The sequence below is a fragment of the Gossypium arboreum genome, chromosome 2 (genome assembly GCF_025698485.1).
Source record: "Gossypium arboreum isolate Shixiya-1 chromosome 2, ASM2569848v2, whole genome shotgun sequence".
Classification (NCBI taxonomy): Eukaryota; Viridiplantae; Streptophyta; class Magnoliopsida; order Malvales; family Malvaceae; genus Gossypium; species Gossypium arboreum.
Genome location: NC_069071.1, coordinates 10,788,705 through 10,804,443, shown reverse-complemented (window position 1 = coordinate 10,804,443; position 15,739 = coordinate 10,788,705). Strand labels below are relative to the sequence as shown.

The following is a 15,739-nucleotide window of genomic DNA, read 5'->3' as shown; positions in this document are numbered from 1 at the left end:
TGTCCACATGGCTTGTGACATGGGCGTGTCTGGTGGCCGTGTGAAACCATGGCCTGGCCACGCGGACGTGTGTCCCCTGTTTTGGAAAAAAAATTAAAGTTTCGTGAAAGTTTCTTGAGTTATTGGTTTAGTTCCGAACCACTCCCAAAGCATGTTTAGAGCATCGTAGGCTTGTATAAGGGACAAATTGATTGATATTGAATGATGAATGCTTGAATTGAGAAAATGTATGCTAAATGGATGTTTAATTGTTTTGTAAGTCCGGTAATGCTCTGTAACCCTATTCCGATGTTGAATACAAGTGATGGGTGTTACATCAATTGTGAAGGAAATTGATGTCAACTTGTCACTAACTTCGTGGAAACCTATAATAACACCAACACTAGTAAAGATCTCATGGTGAAATAGCTCATCAATAATTGAAAGGAAATACTTTTGATTGGTATATTGATATTTAGCTTACGATGATTGATAGCTAGGAAGAACTTGAAGGAAGATTTCTTAATCAATTTTATAACACTCGTCACATTGTTAGCATGATTGAGCTCACAAGCTCCAAACAGCGGAAAGACGAGCCAATCGTCAATTATATCCACCACTAAAGGAATTTAATTGTAAATGGAAAGAAGAAATTGCTACATTCTTTAGGTCATCAAGCCAAAGCCCTTTGAATAATTAAGTAATCAAGCTTACGACATGGACTTGAGTATGAGAACTGCTGCAAATCAAGAACCTTTTGAGCAAGTAATCCATAATGGGGGAAAATTTTAGTTGATGATGAAGATGTCTATCAGTCTATGGTCGTACATGCAAAGCCCTTTTCTGCTCAAGCCAAAAGTACAACAAAAGCCACACCGAAGGAGAGGAATGAAAAGAGTATCATTTCCTTGATGTTGATGTTCCAAACATGCTTGAAGAACTTTTAAATGCTAAGTTGATTTGGTTGCCAAAAAATGAAGCAACTTGAAGAAGTCGGTCGAATAGATTATCCCAATTATTGCAATACCACCCATTTAGTCATCCTCTCAATAAATGCTTTGTGTTGAAAGACAGAATCATTCAATTTTATGAAGAAGGGAAAATCGAGTTTGAAGAAGAAGTAGCATCATCAAACTTGACACCAGCCACTATGGTTTCTCAATTCAATATGATGGATAGAACTATGAAATTTGGCTCTTTGGATCCTATTACACTGATTCCAAGCACAAGGAAGATAGTGGATTTCCAAAGGACTGGGGGCAATTATTTGTTTCTTGGATATCAGAATGATCATGATTGGACACCAGCCATATATAAAAAAAAAAAAAAAGCCAATAAAAAATAATGCTCCTAGGCATGAGATTAAATTGTCACACTGCTCTAAGTACGAGTCTAAATTGTTCATCCAAAATGTTGATGCTTTTAAACACGAGCTTAAACTATTCAACCTAAATGATTATGCTCTTAAGTATGAGCTTAAACTGTTTATCCAAAATAATGATGATGCTCCTCAACACGCTTAAATTGTTCACACACAAAAAAAAATAATGAAGCTTCTAAGTATGAGTTTAAACTGCTCATAAAAAAAAATGATGCTCTTGAGTATGAGCTTAAACTGCAAATCTAAAACGAAATTGAACTACGTTATGACTTGGTCCTTCAAAAATGAAGGTACGTAGACTTCTTTGTTTCATTGCCAAGTTTCGTCCAAATGAATATATATTGATGGCATCTTTTGAAAAAGATCTTCAAAGCTAAAAGCAAAAGAAATTAATACTTATGTAGAAATTTTGGACCAATCAGAATTCAAAATTTGTCATTATTATTTATCTTTAATTAAATTAAATTAAATTATTAAAGAAATAAATCAAAAAATTAAATCCTTTAAAACTCATTTATAAAGAAATCATATTCTTTTAAAATTATTTTATCTCTAATTAATTAAAATTACATAAATTGATTAAAATTATTTTGAGGTGGCATGAATTGATTAAAATTACATAAATTTCATAATTGGGACTTAAGGTTGTTCGAATTTGGGGATGGCAAATTTAGTGTGGATTTGGATAGATGGTGAGTTTACTTATTGTTAATGTAAAAACAGTAGTGGCGATAAAATTAGATATTGTAGTAATACTGTAACGTAGACAAAAAGTAAGTTAAACACACTGCATCGCCCATCCAAACCCATACTTAAGAGATAAGGTTCTTCTTTGAAATTCTATAAACATTAAATGTGTATTTCAATAATTTTTGAGAGTAATTTTTTAATAATTAAGATTAGAATATTGTTGAGTTTATATTAAATTTTAAACATTTAAATTACATGATATGCTATGTAATTACTTAAAATTCAATTAATAGATAATTTGTGTAATTTTAAAAGTTTTTATATGTCATTAAATCCAAATTATCAATGTAGAACTCCATATTAGCAATTAACCATAGAAAACTAAGGAAAAATTATTTTACTCTTATTCATAATATATAAATATTAATTTTCTCATTCTTTTTAATTAGAGAGATTGAATTGTAATACAAAATATAATAAAGGGATTTTTATTGTATTTTTATCCAAAATTTTAAAATTAGACCAGTTGGTCGATCTGGTTTGTCAATTTGACAGGTTTAACTGATTTGACCAGTTTATTTGATTAGTTTAAATAAATCATTAAAAACTTATAAAACTAAAAATATATTAAAAATTTGGTTCAAACACTCAATTCAAACTTATATTTATCTAAGTCAATGGATTCTCAAGTCTTAACTTATTCAATCCACTTCTCCAAACTAATATTTTGACTAGTTTCTGATGGTCCAAATGTCCAGGTCAGTTTAAACAGCCTTCCTTTTAGGCCAAATTTGTCATTTCTGTCAATTTTATAAGTAGATTTAAAATTTAAAAAAAAAAAACCTTAGCGGTTAGTTAAAGAAAGAGTCAAAAATGGCGAGGTTGGGAAACGGTTAGAAAATGGTTTTACAAAGAGCAACGTGTCGGTCAGATTAGTGTTTCTCCTACTTTTCTTTTTCTCTTCTTTTCTGCTTCATCCTATCCTTCCCAAACAATAAAAACAAAGCCACCTTACCATTACAGTACCCTTTTTCTTCTCTCTCTCTCTCTCTACAGAATCTATAGCTTCCTTCCTTCCTTCACTCCCATTCCATGCCGAATCGCCTCACATCTGATCTTTAAAACTAATATTTCCCAATACTTGTTTTCTACTTCTTTATTTTTTTTATTTTTTTAAAAAAAAAGATAAATGGATTCCCTTCATGATTCAATATCAGCGGCGAATGCCGTCGCCACAAACGGCAACACGGTGCCGCCGTTCCTCAGCAAAACCTACGACGTGGTGGATGATCCATCGACCAACTCCGTTATCTCGTGGAGTAGCGCTAACAACAGTTTCGTTGTCTGGAAAGTGCCGGAGTTTTCAAGGGACCTTCTGCCTAAGTATTTTAAGCACAATAACTTCTCCAGCTTTGTCAGACAACTCAATACTTATGTGGGTATTTCTTTGATTTTGTTCTTTTTGTTTTTTTTTTTCTTTTCTATTTTATTATTATTGTTATTAGTTTTTAGACTTCCAATTCTTTGAACATATGTAGGCTGATTGATGTGTGATTTCTTGAGGTGAATTACGATTTTGAGGTTTAAAGGGGTTCTGAATTCGTTTGGATTTTCACGGTTTTGATTTTTTCTTTTAATGGAAACTTGGGTTGCTACTATATGGCTTTAAGAAATATACATAGATGAGATTGAAATGAACTGTGAATAGTTTTAATGATGAAGTTGCGTGGGAGGAGAGATTTTAGAACCATATTGGTGTTGGATCATGAATTTATGGTATAGTAATTGTCTAAACTGAATTAAATTGGGATATGGATTTGAAATATAGGAACTGGGAATTGCAACCGTAATGTGCAGATTATTTTGTTTAGTATTAATATTAATAACAATCTTAAATATTTCTTAGTGCATTTCGAAATGGGATTTTGGGTAGCTCTTAGCTTTTGCAGTTCCTGTTGTTATATTTGATTGCCAATGGCATGCGGATAATTGGTTGAAAACCATTTTCCATGGAATGCACATGCATGCCAACTAGCCATTTTTATATTTTGACCAATTTTACTATCATATAAAATGATACTACTTATTGCAGTTCTTTCCTATTAATCTTATATGTTGAATTTGAATTAAACAAAGTATATTCATATATAGTTTTTTTGCTCTCAGATCAGTAGCTGAAATGTCTTGCGTTTGTTCCATGTGTGCTTTTTATTGATTTCATGTTTTTGAAACAAATTCTATGTCTTCAATGATGTTTTTTGTTTAAAATGCCATCAATTCTGGAGTTGCATATATATTCTATGTTTTTCCGCTGTTGATTCTTTTTCTTTGTTCTTGCCATGTTTGGTCTAACTATATTTGATCTGAGTAAGGTGCTAAATTCAGGGGATTCAGTAAATTGACAATTCATTGCCTGATTTCCTCATGTTAGCTTTTCTTCTTTTGATTTTTCTTTTTCCAAGTTCTTTTGGCTCTGAAAATGTTATTTTAACCAACAAGTGAACTAAAGCATGATCGAGAAACTGGGAGAGTATTATTTGTAAGCTTATGACCCATGGGCTGTAATTCAAACTTTATTTGTTGGAGAGGGTGGATGTTATGGATTGAATTCTTCTGATCACCTTTTCTTTCCTTGATATGAAGAACTCATCGAGTTGTAATTGTGTTTGTTATCTGCAGGTTTAAGTATATGCTTGTAATTACTAACTGATTGTGGTCAGGCATTGGGGCTCAAACAAGACGGATGATATGTGATTCAATTAGATATTAAAATTCGATCCTGCTTTACACATATGTGGGCTTGCTACTGTTTGGAAAATATATATGTGATAACTCGTGTCGTTGATCATCATAATTTTTTTCCTTTAGGGTTTTAGGAAAGTTGACCCAGACCGTTGGGAATTTGCAAATGAGGGGTTCCTAAGAGGTCAGAAACATCTCTTGAAAACTATCAGCAGGCGGAAACCTGCTAATGTCCATAGTAATCAACAACCTCAAGTTCATAGCTCGGCAGTTGCAGCTTGCATTGAGGTAGGGACGTTTGGGCTCGAAGAGGAGGTTGAAAGGCTTAAGAGGGACAAGAATGTTCTCATGCAGGAACTTGTTAGGTTGAGACAGCAGCAACAAGCCACAGATAACCAGTTGCAAGCTGTTGGCCAGCGTGTACAGGTGATGGAGCAGAGACAGCAGCAAATGATGTCTTTTCTTGCTAAGGCCATGCAAAGTCCAGGTTTCTTAAGCCAGCTTGTACAGCAGCAGAATGAAAGTAAAAGACACCTTACTGGTGGAAACAAAAAGAGGAGACTCCCCAGGCAGGATGAAGAAAATTTAACCGGTGAACATGGTACCATATTTCCTAATAGACAGATTGTAAAATTTCAGCCTTCATTGAACGAGGCAGCGAAAGCAATGCTGCACCAGATATTGAAGATGAACACATCACCTAGGCTGGAACCTTCGATAGATAACCCTGATGCTTTCATGATTGATGGTATTCCTCCTTCCAATGCATTAGACAGCGGGAGCTGCTCCAGTCGAATTTCTGGAGTGACACTGTCAGAAGTCCCACCAGCTTCTGGACAGTCTTATCTGCAAGCAGAATCAGGTTTTCCTAACAGTTGTCCGTCTACTGCCACTCATTTAACAACTGAGAATACTAAATTGGGTAAAATATCTGATACAAATCAGCATAAATATAAAAAAGAAGCAGTTTTTCCAAGTGTCCCTCTTATGCAAGGGGTTGTGACTGATAATAATGTTGGCTTTACAAATGCAACACCGACAAATGCAACACCAGGAGGAGGGTCTGAGAGAGTGAATGCAGAGTACGTTGACCCGGTGTCAGTCATTTTGAATGGTGCAAGACCAATACAATCGGATGACTTTTCTAGTGATCATGATATGGACATGTTGCTGGATGGAACCCCCAAGCTTCCAGCAATTAGTGATGTTTTCTGGGAGCAGTTTCTTACAACAAGCCCCCCCAGTGGGGACTCTGATGAAATTAACTCGAGTTCTCCAGAAAATGGCGCAAGTTGTGAACCTGAATTACTGTTGGGGAAGAATAATGGACGGGATAGGATTCAACATACGAATCATCTCACAGAGCAAATGGGCCTTCTTACAACAGATAGCCAGAGAGGCTGATGCCCCACAAACTGTGTATGCGTATGGTTCTAACTCTTGCATCCTTTTTTTTATTTTTCTGTCATCGTGATAAGGTCATTTCTTATTAATAATAATAATAATAATAATAATAATGCTTTGCATCGTATTCGGCTCCTATTGAAATACATAGTGTCATCCTTTAAAGAAATTGCCCTTACGACGAATAAAAAATTATTAACATGTATTTTTTATTTTTACTAATTTAATCCTTTTTGTTTTAACATATGATAATTCCTACACTTCATTCTTACTGCATATACAAGGGCAAGGGCTTGTTCAGAATCCCTTTATTGTTTTGATCTTCAGGCTTTGGATGGTTGTCTCGATCTTTGAATTCGCTACAACTTCTTTTGAGTTTTTCAAAAAAAATTCTATGGTTATTGCAGAGGTTAATGCTGCTGATGATGATAATGATCTGTGAAGTTGGGTAGAAAAGAGGAACTTTTGTTATTAAAAGGAGTTATTTACAATGTCATTGTTCTAATAGCATAACATGTCTTCCAAATGGTTGTTATCCAATGAAACACCCATAATAGTAATATATATCATTTAAGAAGAGTATGTTATGGGACATCCCTCTTTTAGCCATAGATGAATTTTAGGATATAGATTCTCACTTGTAGAAAATAATATCTGGGTATTACTCTCTTTTTGCCTTTTCCTTGCTTTATATGCTTACAAATGTTTGATTGAAATGGTTGCAGCTGGAAATTGTTATTAGATAATTTTCACTATTTATTATTGAGATCCATCTTCTCTGGACCCCTGTAAAGTGAATTTGACACACTGGGACATGGAATTATGGAGGTATGATACTGGTAGTTGGTATCGAATCATTATTTGATTGTTCAAAAATTAAAAAGGTACCAACATTTCTGTATCCATAATTGAACAAATTAAACTGAAAAGTAAATAATAAGGATAAAATATCTAATTGAAAAGTTAGCCACATTGTCACACTGGATATCAGATATGACAACTCATTACCTCATTTTTGTATGATGAAAGGATATTCAAGATGGAGGTTTTAAGAAATAATCTTTTAAAAATTTTAAATTGATATCGGAATATTATATCCTGGAATTTCTTTTCAAGGACGAGATTAAGAACTGGAGGAAGATTGGGTGGAGACTTTGACCTTTTAGAAGTGGATTTTTTCGAAGCAGAGGGATTGTGCATCATGATTTTATTTGCAAGAATATTAGTTTTTCCGTTAACATGTTTAGTATCAAAGGATAACTTAGAGAATCACAGGAGCTGTGGGTGAGGGAAAATTTTTTGCGTGAGTTTTAACATTTGTGTACCAAGAAACGATGTCTTAATAGATGAAATTTAAATTAAGATGCAAGGTGGAGTGGTAATGGATTGAATCTTCACATAGATGTCTCCTCAATTAATTCTTCAAAAAAAAAAATTGCACTCCAATATTTATTGCTAGCGTTTGTCTGAAAAATTCTTTTTCCACCAGAAGGTGTATGCGATGGTGGCAAATCCTAGAGACTTTGTTCAAGCTTCTGGACTGCTTTTGTTTGAGCTTCCTTCCATGGAGGGGGATCTTTTTTCAACATCTTGCTCAAAGGATTAGTATACTTGAAAATTTTTGGAATAAAATCTCTAAGATAATTGACCATCCCTAGGAATTGTTTGATTTGTTTCTTTGTCAGATTTTCATCAAGAAATTTCAATAATTTTTTTGTGCATTATGGGGCCAAGTTGATACTTCTCTAATGTTCAACCCTAGGAATTCTATCTCAGGTTTGTCGGTCTGCATATTTCTTTCAGGCAGCATAATTTCATATTGATGGGCAGTTGCTTTAACTAATTTATAAGAGCAATATGGGCTTGTTCATCTGAACTATACAAAAGGATGTCATCAATATATATCAATACATTATCTTGGAAAATCTTGATCATGGCCTTTTTTAAATACTGATGGAGCTGTTTTCAGACCAAAAGGCATTATTGACCATTGATAATGTTGATTTGGTATGCAGAAACTTGTCTTGGGCCTCTGTACTGCCTCTGTTCCAGTTGCCAAAGTCCAGCTTTGAGAATAAACTTAGAAAAGATCTTAGCTTTTTTTTAAACTGAAAAACAATGAGTTTCAATTGGGTAATGAGAATTTATTATCTTGAACAAAATGATTAAGTGGCTGATAGTTGATCTCTAATTTAAGTTTTCCTCTAGCTTGCCCTGCTCTTTTGTTGACCTAGAATGCTTCACATCCCATTGGGGATTTGAGGGTTCAATCAACCTTTGTTGTTAAAGCTCTTTACATTCTTGTTCAGCTAGCTTTTGATGATCATAAATAATTCCTATATGGCTTGCCTTTGTGGGATTGATATCTTCATTTCTTTTGAAATGAAGTGGGATGAAGAAATCTGAATTCTTCCATAATGACTCGTTACATTTTCATAAAAACTCAAACTACGAGTGTCGAAACTATTTTTTTTGAAAACACGGGGATCGACTTTATATTTTGAAAAGAAAAGGAAAATTGGGAGTCGCCACCAATCTTTTTTTCGGTGTGATTGGATCACCTTAATAAAATATTTTATTCCATTTAAACCAATTTTGGCCTACGAAATTTGAGAAAACGGGTTCGGGAGCCGGTTACGTACGAGGAAGGATTAGCACCCTCGTTACGCCCAAAATTGGTGCCTAATTGATTAAATAATGTCCTTATGCCTAAAAAATATTTTGAGATACGATTTCTTTTGAAACACTTGAATGACTCAAATTGGTCTTCAAGATTCGCTTATTTCAAAGGAATACAGTGTCATATCCAGCACGTTAGGACATGATCCTTTAGACCCTTGAAATTGCGATCAACACCGATTTCTAAGAGCCCGTATACTTGAAAATCACAAAAGGGTGTTTGCTTATTTGGTCCAACGAAAAAAACCGAAACCCAGCACTGTAGGGCACGATTTCTCGAATTTCCAAACATTGAACATTGCCTTGTTTTAGAATTAGAAAACGCGGACAAAATTTTAAAGGGAAATTTGACTATTTAGACAAACGAAAGATCGAAACCCAACATATTAGGGCACAATCTCTCGAATTTTTAAACATTAAACATCACTTTCATTTTATAAAGTTGACTCAAAATACATTAATTTGACTTGAAATGAAATGGAATCATGAATTTCAGATCAATAAGTTGAAGATTGCAATGCGACAATTACGAATGAAAGGCAAAATTACCAACATGGAACAATATACATGAATAAAATACTATACAAACGAGTGACAATAGTATAAAAATAAGTGAACGTATTATAATACACACAATGACAATAATCACTCAACATACATTATTTAAATATTAATGATTAAAGAGGAATGGAATGAATAATGCGAACAATTAAAAATAAGCAATAAGACAATTCTAGATGAGTATTTATAGGAAAAACAAGATTGAAATAGACACTATGGGAAATGATTTAAAGTAAATGATATTTAACAATTTAAAATCATCGTATACAAGATAACAATAATAACAATAATAACAATAATAATAATCATACGATAAAAATGTAAAGATTAAGAAAATAATAATATAAAAATAAAATCTAAAATTTTGAAATTATAAAAAAGATATGACTAAATAAATGGTAAACTAAAGGAAACTAGGAACAAAGTAAAATGGAAAGTACATAATAAATAAATAAGTAAACAAATCGTGAATATTTAAAAATGATAAAAGCAACAATAAAAAAAATGTATATATAAAATATAGTAAGTAGATAAATAAACACATACTAAAATATATGTAATAATGACGATAGAGCAAAATGTCTAAATATGAGCAATATAAATTTTAAGATGAAATATGAGACAATACGAAATAAATATATATAATAAAGAATAATACAAAATAATAACAAAAAAAATTGAAATTAAATAAGACTAAATCTGAATTAGAACAGAATTTCACATCTAAATTATAATAAAATAAGGATTGATTCGAAACTGAAATAAAATTAGAGGGAATGAACTACAAAATAATAAAACAACAGACTAAGGGACCGAATATGAACGCGCGGAAAAGAATAGGGGTCAAATGGGAAATTATCCCCAGACTCCCTTTTTAAAACACACCGTTCCAAAAGACCCCAATAGTCAGAGGACTAAAATGAAACGAAACCCAAAATTATGGGGCAAAATTAAAAATAGAAAGGGAATAGGATTAAATCAAAGACAAGAAAACGTGCAGGGATCAAACGTATAAATAGCCCTTTTAGGAAAGAAAACACGCGGATCCCCCTCCATTCGAGTCGAGTCTCGGGTTCCTCCCCCAAAACGATACCGTTTTGGCGCGTTGGGGGAAGGGATGAAACGGCGCCGTTTCATTCGGGTATTTAAACCAAATTTTGATTTTTTTTTTCATTTCCAGCCCTTTTTAAAAAAAAAAAAACAGAGAGCCTTGTCTCTCTCCCTCTCCTTTCTGCTAGGGTTTCAAAAGAACCTCTTTTTGTGTCGTCGCCACCTGTCTGGCACTATACGCGGTGGTCGGCGTTCAGAAAACGGCCCCTTTCGGCCTGTTCAGTCTTCCCAGACCCTTATTCAAAGGTAAAATACCCGAATCCCCTCAAAAAACAAAAGAAATGAAAGAGAAAGGAAAAAAAACTAAGGCCCCTTGCCTCCCTATCCGCGACGGTGATATTCTCGGCGAACCCGAAGGTTTGGCTGCACAAACTCCGATTGCGGGCACGAGGTGAGCGATTTCTTTCCTTTTTTTATTATTTTTCGTATATAAAAGAAATAGAGAAAATAAAGAAAAACTTAGTAGAAATCAATGAACAGAATATAACAAACATAAATCACCTTAAAACATTCAATCCTTTTTTATTTCTTTTTTCTTTTTAAAATCCCTCCGAATACACTGATTTTCGAGGCTCTTATAGCTTAATATTACAATATATTTCTTTGTCTTATTTCTCTGCTCTGTTGTCTTTGTTTCGTGTTTGCAGGTGGTGTCAATGGCGTCTGAGGCGCGCAGCGACCAGGGTTAGGCCTAGGTGGATGCTAGGAGCGGCGGCTGAAGAGGGTGAGGGGTTAAGGTTTGCTGAAATGTTTTAGGGTAGTTGGGCTAGGTTTTTTTTAGACTTTTGGGCTTGTTGGGCTTGTTGGGTTTGGGTTTAACTGGGTCTGCTAATTGTTTGTAATTTGGACATTGAATTTTGGGTTTTATTATCATTTTTAGGTTTTCTAAAGGGCCGGGCAAATTTGGGCCCGTACAATGAGTCTACACAAGCTTCATCTTTGAGCACCTAGACAATTTATTGGAATTTTTTTTTGACTCAATGTCAAACAACTTGGAAATTGATACAAAAGATTTAAACATCTTGAATTGGACTCCATCAGGTAGATTTCTTAGATGTTGAACGTTGGTGTATAAATCAAAGCCTATAATAATATCTTGACCACCATACTAGAAACCATACATGAATAAAAATGCAAAGAGCTTAAACAACAAGGTTTGATTGAACCCTCAAATTTCTAATAGACATGTGAAGCATTCTATGTCAAGAAAATACCAGAGCAAGCTAGAGAAAAATTCATATTGGTGATTAATTATGAACCACTTAATCATTTTCTTTAAGATGATAAATTCTCAATACCTAATCAGAACTCATTATTTTTTATTCTACTTAAAGCTAAGATCTTTTCTAAATTTGATCTCAAAGCTGGATTTTGGCAATTGGGAATAAAGCTAGGCCCAAGACAGGTTTTTACCTACCAAATTAGCATTATCAATGGATAATAATGTCTTTTGGTCTAAAAACAACTCTATTACTATTTCAAAAGGCCATGATCAATATTTTCTAGCCCATCATGAATAATGCATTGATATATATATATCGATGACATCTTTTTATATAGTTTAAATGAACAAGCCAATATTGCTCTTCTGAATTAGTTCAAGTAATTGGTCATTCAATATGGAAATATGCTATTAGAAAGAAAGATAAAAACCTACAAATTTGAGATAGAATTCTTGGGGATGAACAAGACAGGTTTTTGCCTACCAAATCAACATTACCAATGGATAATAATGTATTTTGGTCTGGAAACAACTCTATTACTATTCCAAAAGGCCATGATCAATATTTTCTAGCCTATCATGGATAATGCATTGATATATATTGATGACGTCTTTCTATATAGTTCAAATGAATAAGCCAATATCGCTCTTCTGAATTAGTTTAAGTAGTTGGTCATTCAATATGGAATTATGTTGCCAGAAAGAAAGATACAAACCAACAAATTTGAGATAGAATTCTTGGGGATGAACATTAGAGAAAGAAATTATTAACCCAGATCTCATATCGCACAAGAGTTATTGAAATTTCTTGGTGAAAATATGACAAAAAAGAAAATCCAACAATTCTTAGGGATTGAAAATTATTTTAGATATTTTGTTCCAAAAATTTTGAAGTACACCAATTTTTGATGAAGTTGCTGAAAAAATATCCCCAAATTGTCTTCTTCATGGAGACAAAATTTAATTCAAGACAAATGGAGAAAGTCCGAAGGAAATGTGGTTTTTTTACTGGGATTGAAGTGCTGTTGATAGCACTCGACGTGGTATCTGTATGTGCTAGTGTCACGGACTTAGAGTTTTCACAAGCAATCCTTGTAGCCTTAAGCGTTTCTTCACTTCAAGAACGCCTAAGTCAGCCTATCTCGCAACAATTAAAGATTCAATAGAACTCCTCTAAAGAACCCACGAAGAAAAACAAAAGAACAAAGTAAGAATGAACTTGAAAGATAAACAAAAGCCACAGAAAAATAAGAACACTTGAGAGAAAAGTTTGAGTGAATACTCTCAAAATTCTATTAATCTCTGAATGAATTATGATAAGGGGGAGAGGCCTCTATTTATAATTGAGCCTTCCCAATATCAATGGTACAAATCGAAATACATCAATGGCTAAGATTTAAAGCTATCTAGATATTAAATCTCTAATATTATAGAATCGTATCTTCTCAAGATTACATTAAAGTCTAGAATCACATATCTTTGAAGATCCCCTTCCATATTTTCCAAGCATATCTTTGAAGATCACTTTCTATATTTTCCAAGCTCCGAAGATGGGCTTTCAATCTCTCCAAGCACTAAACAAGTCTAATTGAGCCAAATGACCTCCCTCGAATGCGATGGATTGTACAAGTCCGTCATGGTTGCAGGTTTCCTTTCGCAACCCATGTCATTCTCTCCCAATTGTTCTAGCGACGCCCTGATTGCGTCCCCCTCATAGAACTGAGCTATCTTCTCTTCAAACTGCCACAATGCCTCAGTGGGTTTCCAACTTGCTTCGCTGTTGGGAAGTCCCTTCCATCAAACCAAGTATTCATGTCGCGGCTGATGATACCTTCGTCTAACCACATGATCTGCCTCAATGTTTTCAACTTCACGGTCGTAAGAGACCTTTACCCCCATTGGAGCTTGTTCAGACTCGCCTCGATTCTGATCCTTTTGATCCCCATGGTATGGCTTAAGCAAGCTTACATGGAACACTGGGTGGACCTTAAGCTTTGCTGGCAACTCAAGTTTGTAGGCCACCTTGCCTACTCTCTTCAAGACTTTAAACGGTCCTTCATACCTTCGCACAAGCCCCTTGTGCAAACTCGTATATCGCAACATCAAGTGTAGTTTGGCAAGGACTGAGCCACCCACCTGAAACTGCACATCCCTTCAATTCTGATCGGCCCACTTCTTGTTGTTCTTGCTTGCTTTGTGTAAACAAGCTCTAGCCAAGTCATTCTTCTCTTTCCAATCCTTCGCAAATCGATGCACCGCAGGATTTGGTCCTGTATAACGGGTCACAACAGCGTTAGGTGTGAGTGGCTGTTGTCCCGTCACTATCTCGAATGGACTTTGATTCATAGCTCCACTTCGCTGTAAGTTGCACGAAAATTGGGCCACATCCAACAACTTGGGCCAATCTCTTTGTGTAGCACTCACATAATGTTGAAGATATGTCTCCAACAATGTATTCGCTCATTCAGTTTGCCCATCTGTTTGTGGATGCATGCTTGTGGAAAAGTTCAAGTCCGAGCCCATTGACTTAAATAACTCTGTCCAAAATCAGTCCGTAAATCACCCATCTCGATCACTAATAATAGACAGTGGTACTCCCCAATATATCACCACATCCTTAAGAAATAAAAGAGCTGGCTCCTCAGCGTGGCACTCCTTGGTAGCTAGCATAAACATCGCATACTTCAAAAACCTGTCTACCACAACAAGAATATTTGCAAACCCGTCAGACTTAGGCAAACCAACAATAAAATCCATGGATACACTATCCCATGGTTTTTCCGGAATGGGTAAGAGTTGTAACAAGCTGGCCGGACTCTTGAACTCGACCTTATCTTGTTGGCGTACTAGGCAAGTCTTCACAAGGTCTCCACATCTTCACCCATGTGAAGCCAATAATAGCGATCCTCCAAAAGGGCCAAGGTACAGTGCATTCCAAGATAGCCCGCCCATTTTGAGTCATGACATTCCTTCATAACTTCTTTGGGAAATTTCCAATAGTGGGGCACATAGAGGCGGTGCCATGAGTGTATAGCAATTCCCCATCAAGCCAAATTCTCCTCGTTTTCCCCTCCTCAGCATATTCAATCAAGCTTTTAGTTGTGGGGTCATGGGACAATCCCTTTCGAATTCGCTCCAATAAGGACCCATCCAGTTGGCTGATTGCAGCAAATTCCATCTTTCTGCTAAGTGCATCAGCCACAATGTTGGCACTCTCTGGCTTATATTCCATTGTGAAATTGAACTCCGCTAGAAAAACCTGCCAATGAGCCTGTTTGGGAGACAACTTTTTCTAGGTTAGAAAATAACTGTTGGCAACGTTATCAGTAAGGACCACGAACCTAGAACCCAATAAATAATACCTCTATGTGCGCAAGCAGTGCACCACGGCGGTCATCTCCTTTTCTTGGATCGTATATGTCCGCTTTGTCTCATTAAGCTTTTGGCTCTCGAAAGCAATTAGATGCCCATATTGCATCAGTACTACCCCAATGGCATAATCTGATGCATCTGTGCATACCTCATAAGGCTTCGAGTAATCTAGCAATGCAAGTATGGGCTCACTTGTCATTACTTGCTTCAATTGATTAAAGGCCTTCTCACACTGAGGGTTCCAATCCCATACCTTACCCTTTTTCAACATGTCCGTCAAAGGCACGGTAATTCTAGAATAGCCCTCCATAAAACGTCGATAATAGTTTGCCAGCCCAAGGAAAGATCTCAACTCTGTCACCTTGGTTGAGGCCTCCCACTCAGCAATGGCTCGAACCTTGCTTTCATCCATCCGGATCTTGCCACATCCCACAATGTGGCCTAAAAATGGCACCTCTTGTTGAGCAAAGGAGCATTTCTCCTCTTTGACAAACAACTTATTTTCCCTCAAAGTTTGGAATACTTCCCTCAAATGTTCCACATGCTCGTCGAGCGACTTACTGTACACCACAATATCGTCAAGGTAAACAACCACGAAA

The 15,739-nt window shown here is 35.3% G+C and overlaps 1 protein-coding gene across 4 annotated transcripts; it reads left to right on the top strand.

Annotated features, from left to right (window-relative positions):
* Window positions 1-2,918: 2,918 nt before the first annotated feature.
* Window positions 2,919-8,121, top strand: LOC108486775 (heat stress transcription factor A-1b-like). Of its 4 annotated transcripts, none has more exons than XM_017790995.2 (3): window positions 2,919-3,485; window positions 4,919-6,217; window positions 7,686-8,121. In XM_017790995.2, the coding sequence occupies exons 1-2, from the start codon at window positions 3,240-3,242 to the stop codon at window positions 6,194-6,196; spliced, it is 1,524 nt and encodes a 507-aa protein (XP_017646484.1). In that variant the 5' UTR covers window positions 2,919-3,239; the 3' UTR covers window positions 6,197-6,217; window positions 7,686-8,121. The 4 variants fall into 4 exon arrangements, with proteins under 4 accessions (XP_017646484.1, XP_017646483.1, XP_017646482.1 ...); XM_017790994.2 differs by lacking the exon at window positions 7,686-8,121 and adding an exon at window positions 6,604-6,912 and having other exon boundaries at window positions 2,920-3,485; XM_017790993.2 differs by lacking the exon at window positions 7,686-8,121 and adding an exon at window positions 6,524-6,912 and having other exon boundaries at window positions 2,920-3,485.
* Window positions 8,122-15,739: the final 7,618 nt, after the last annotated feature.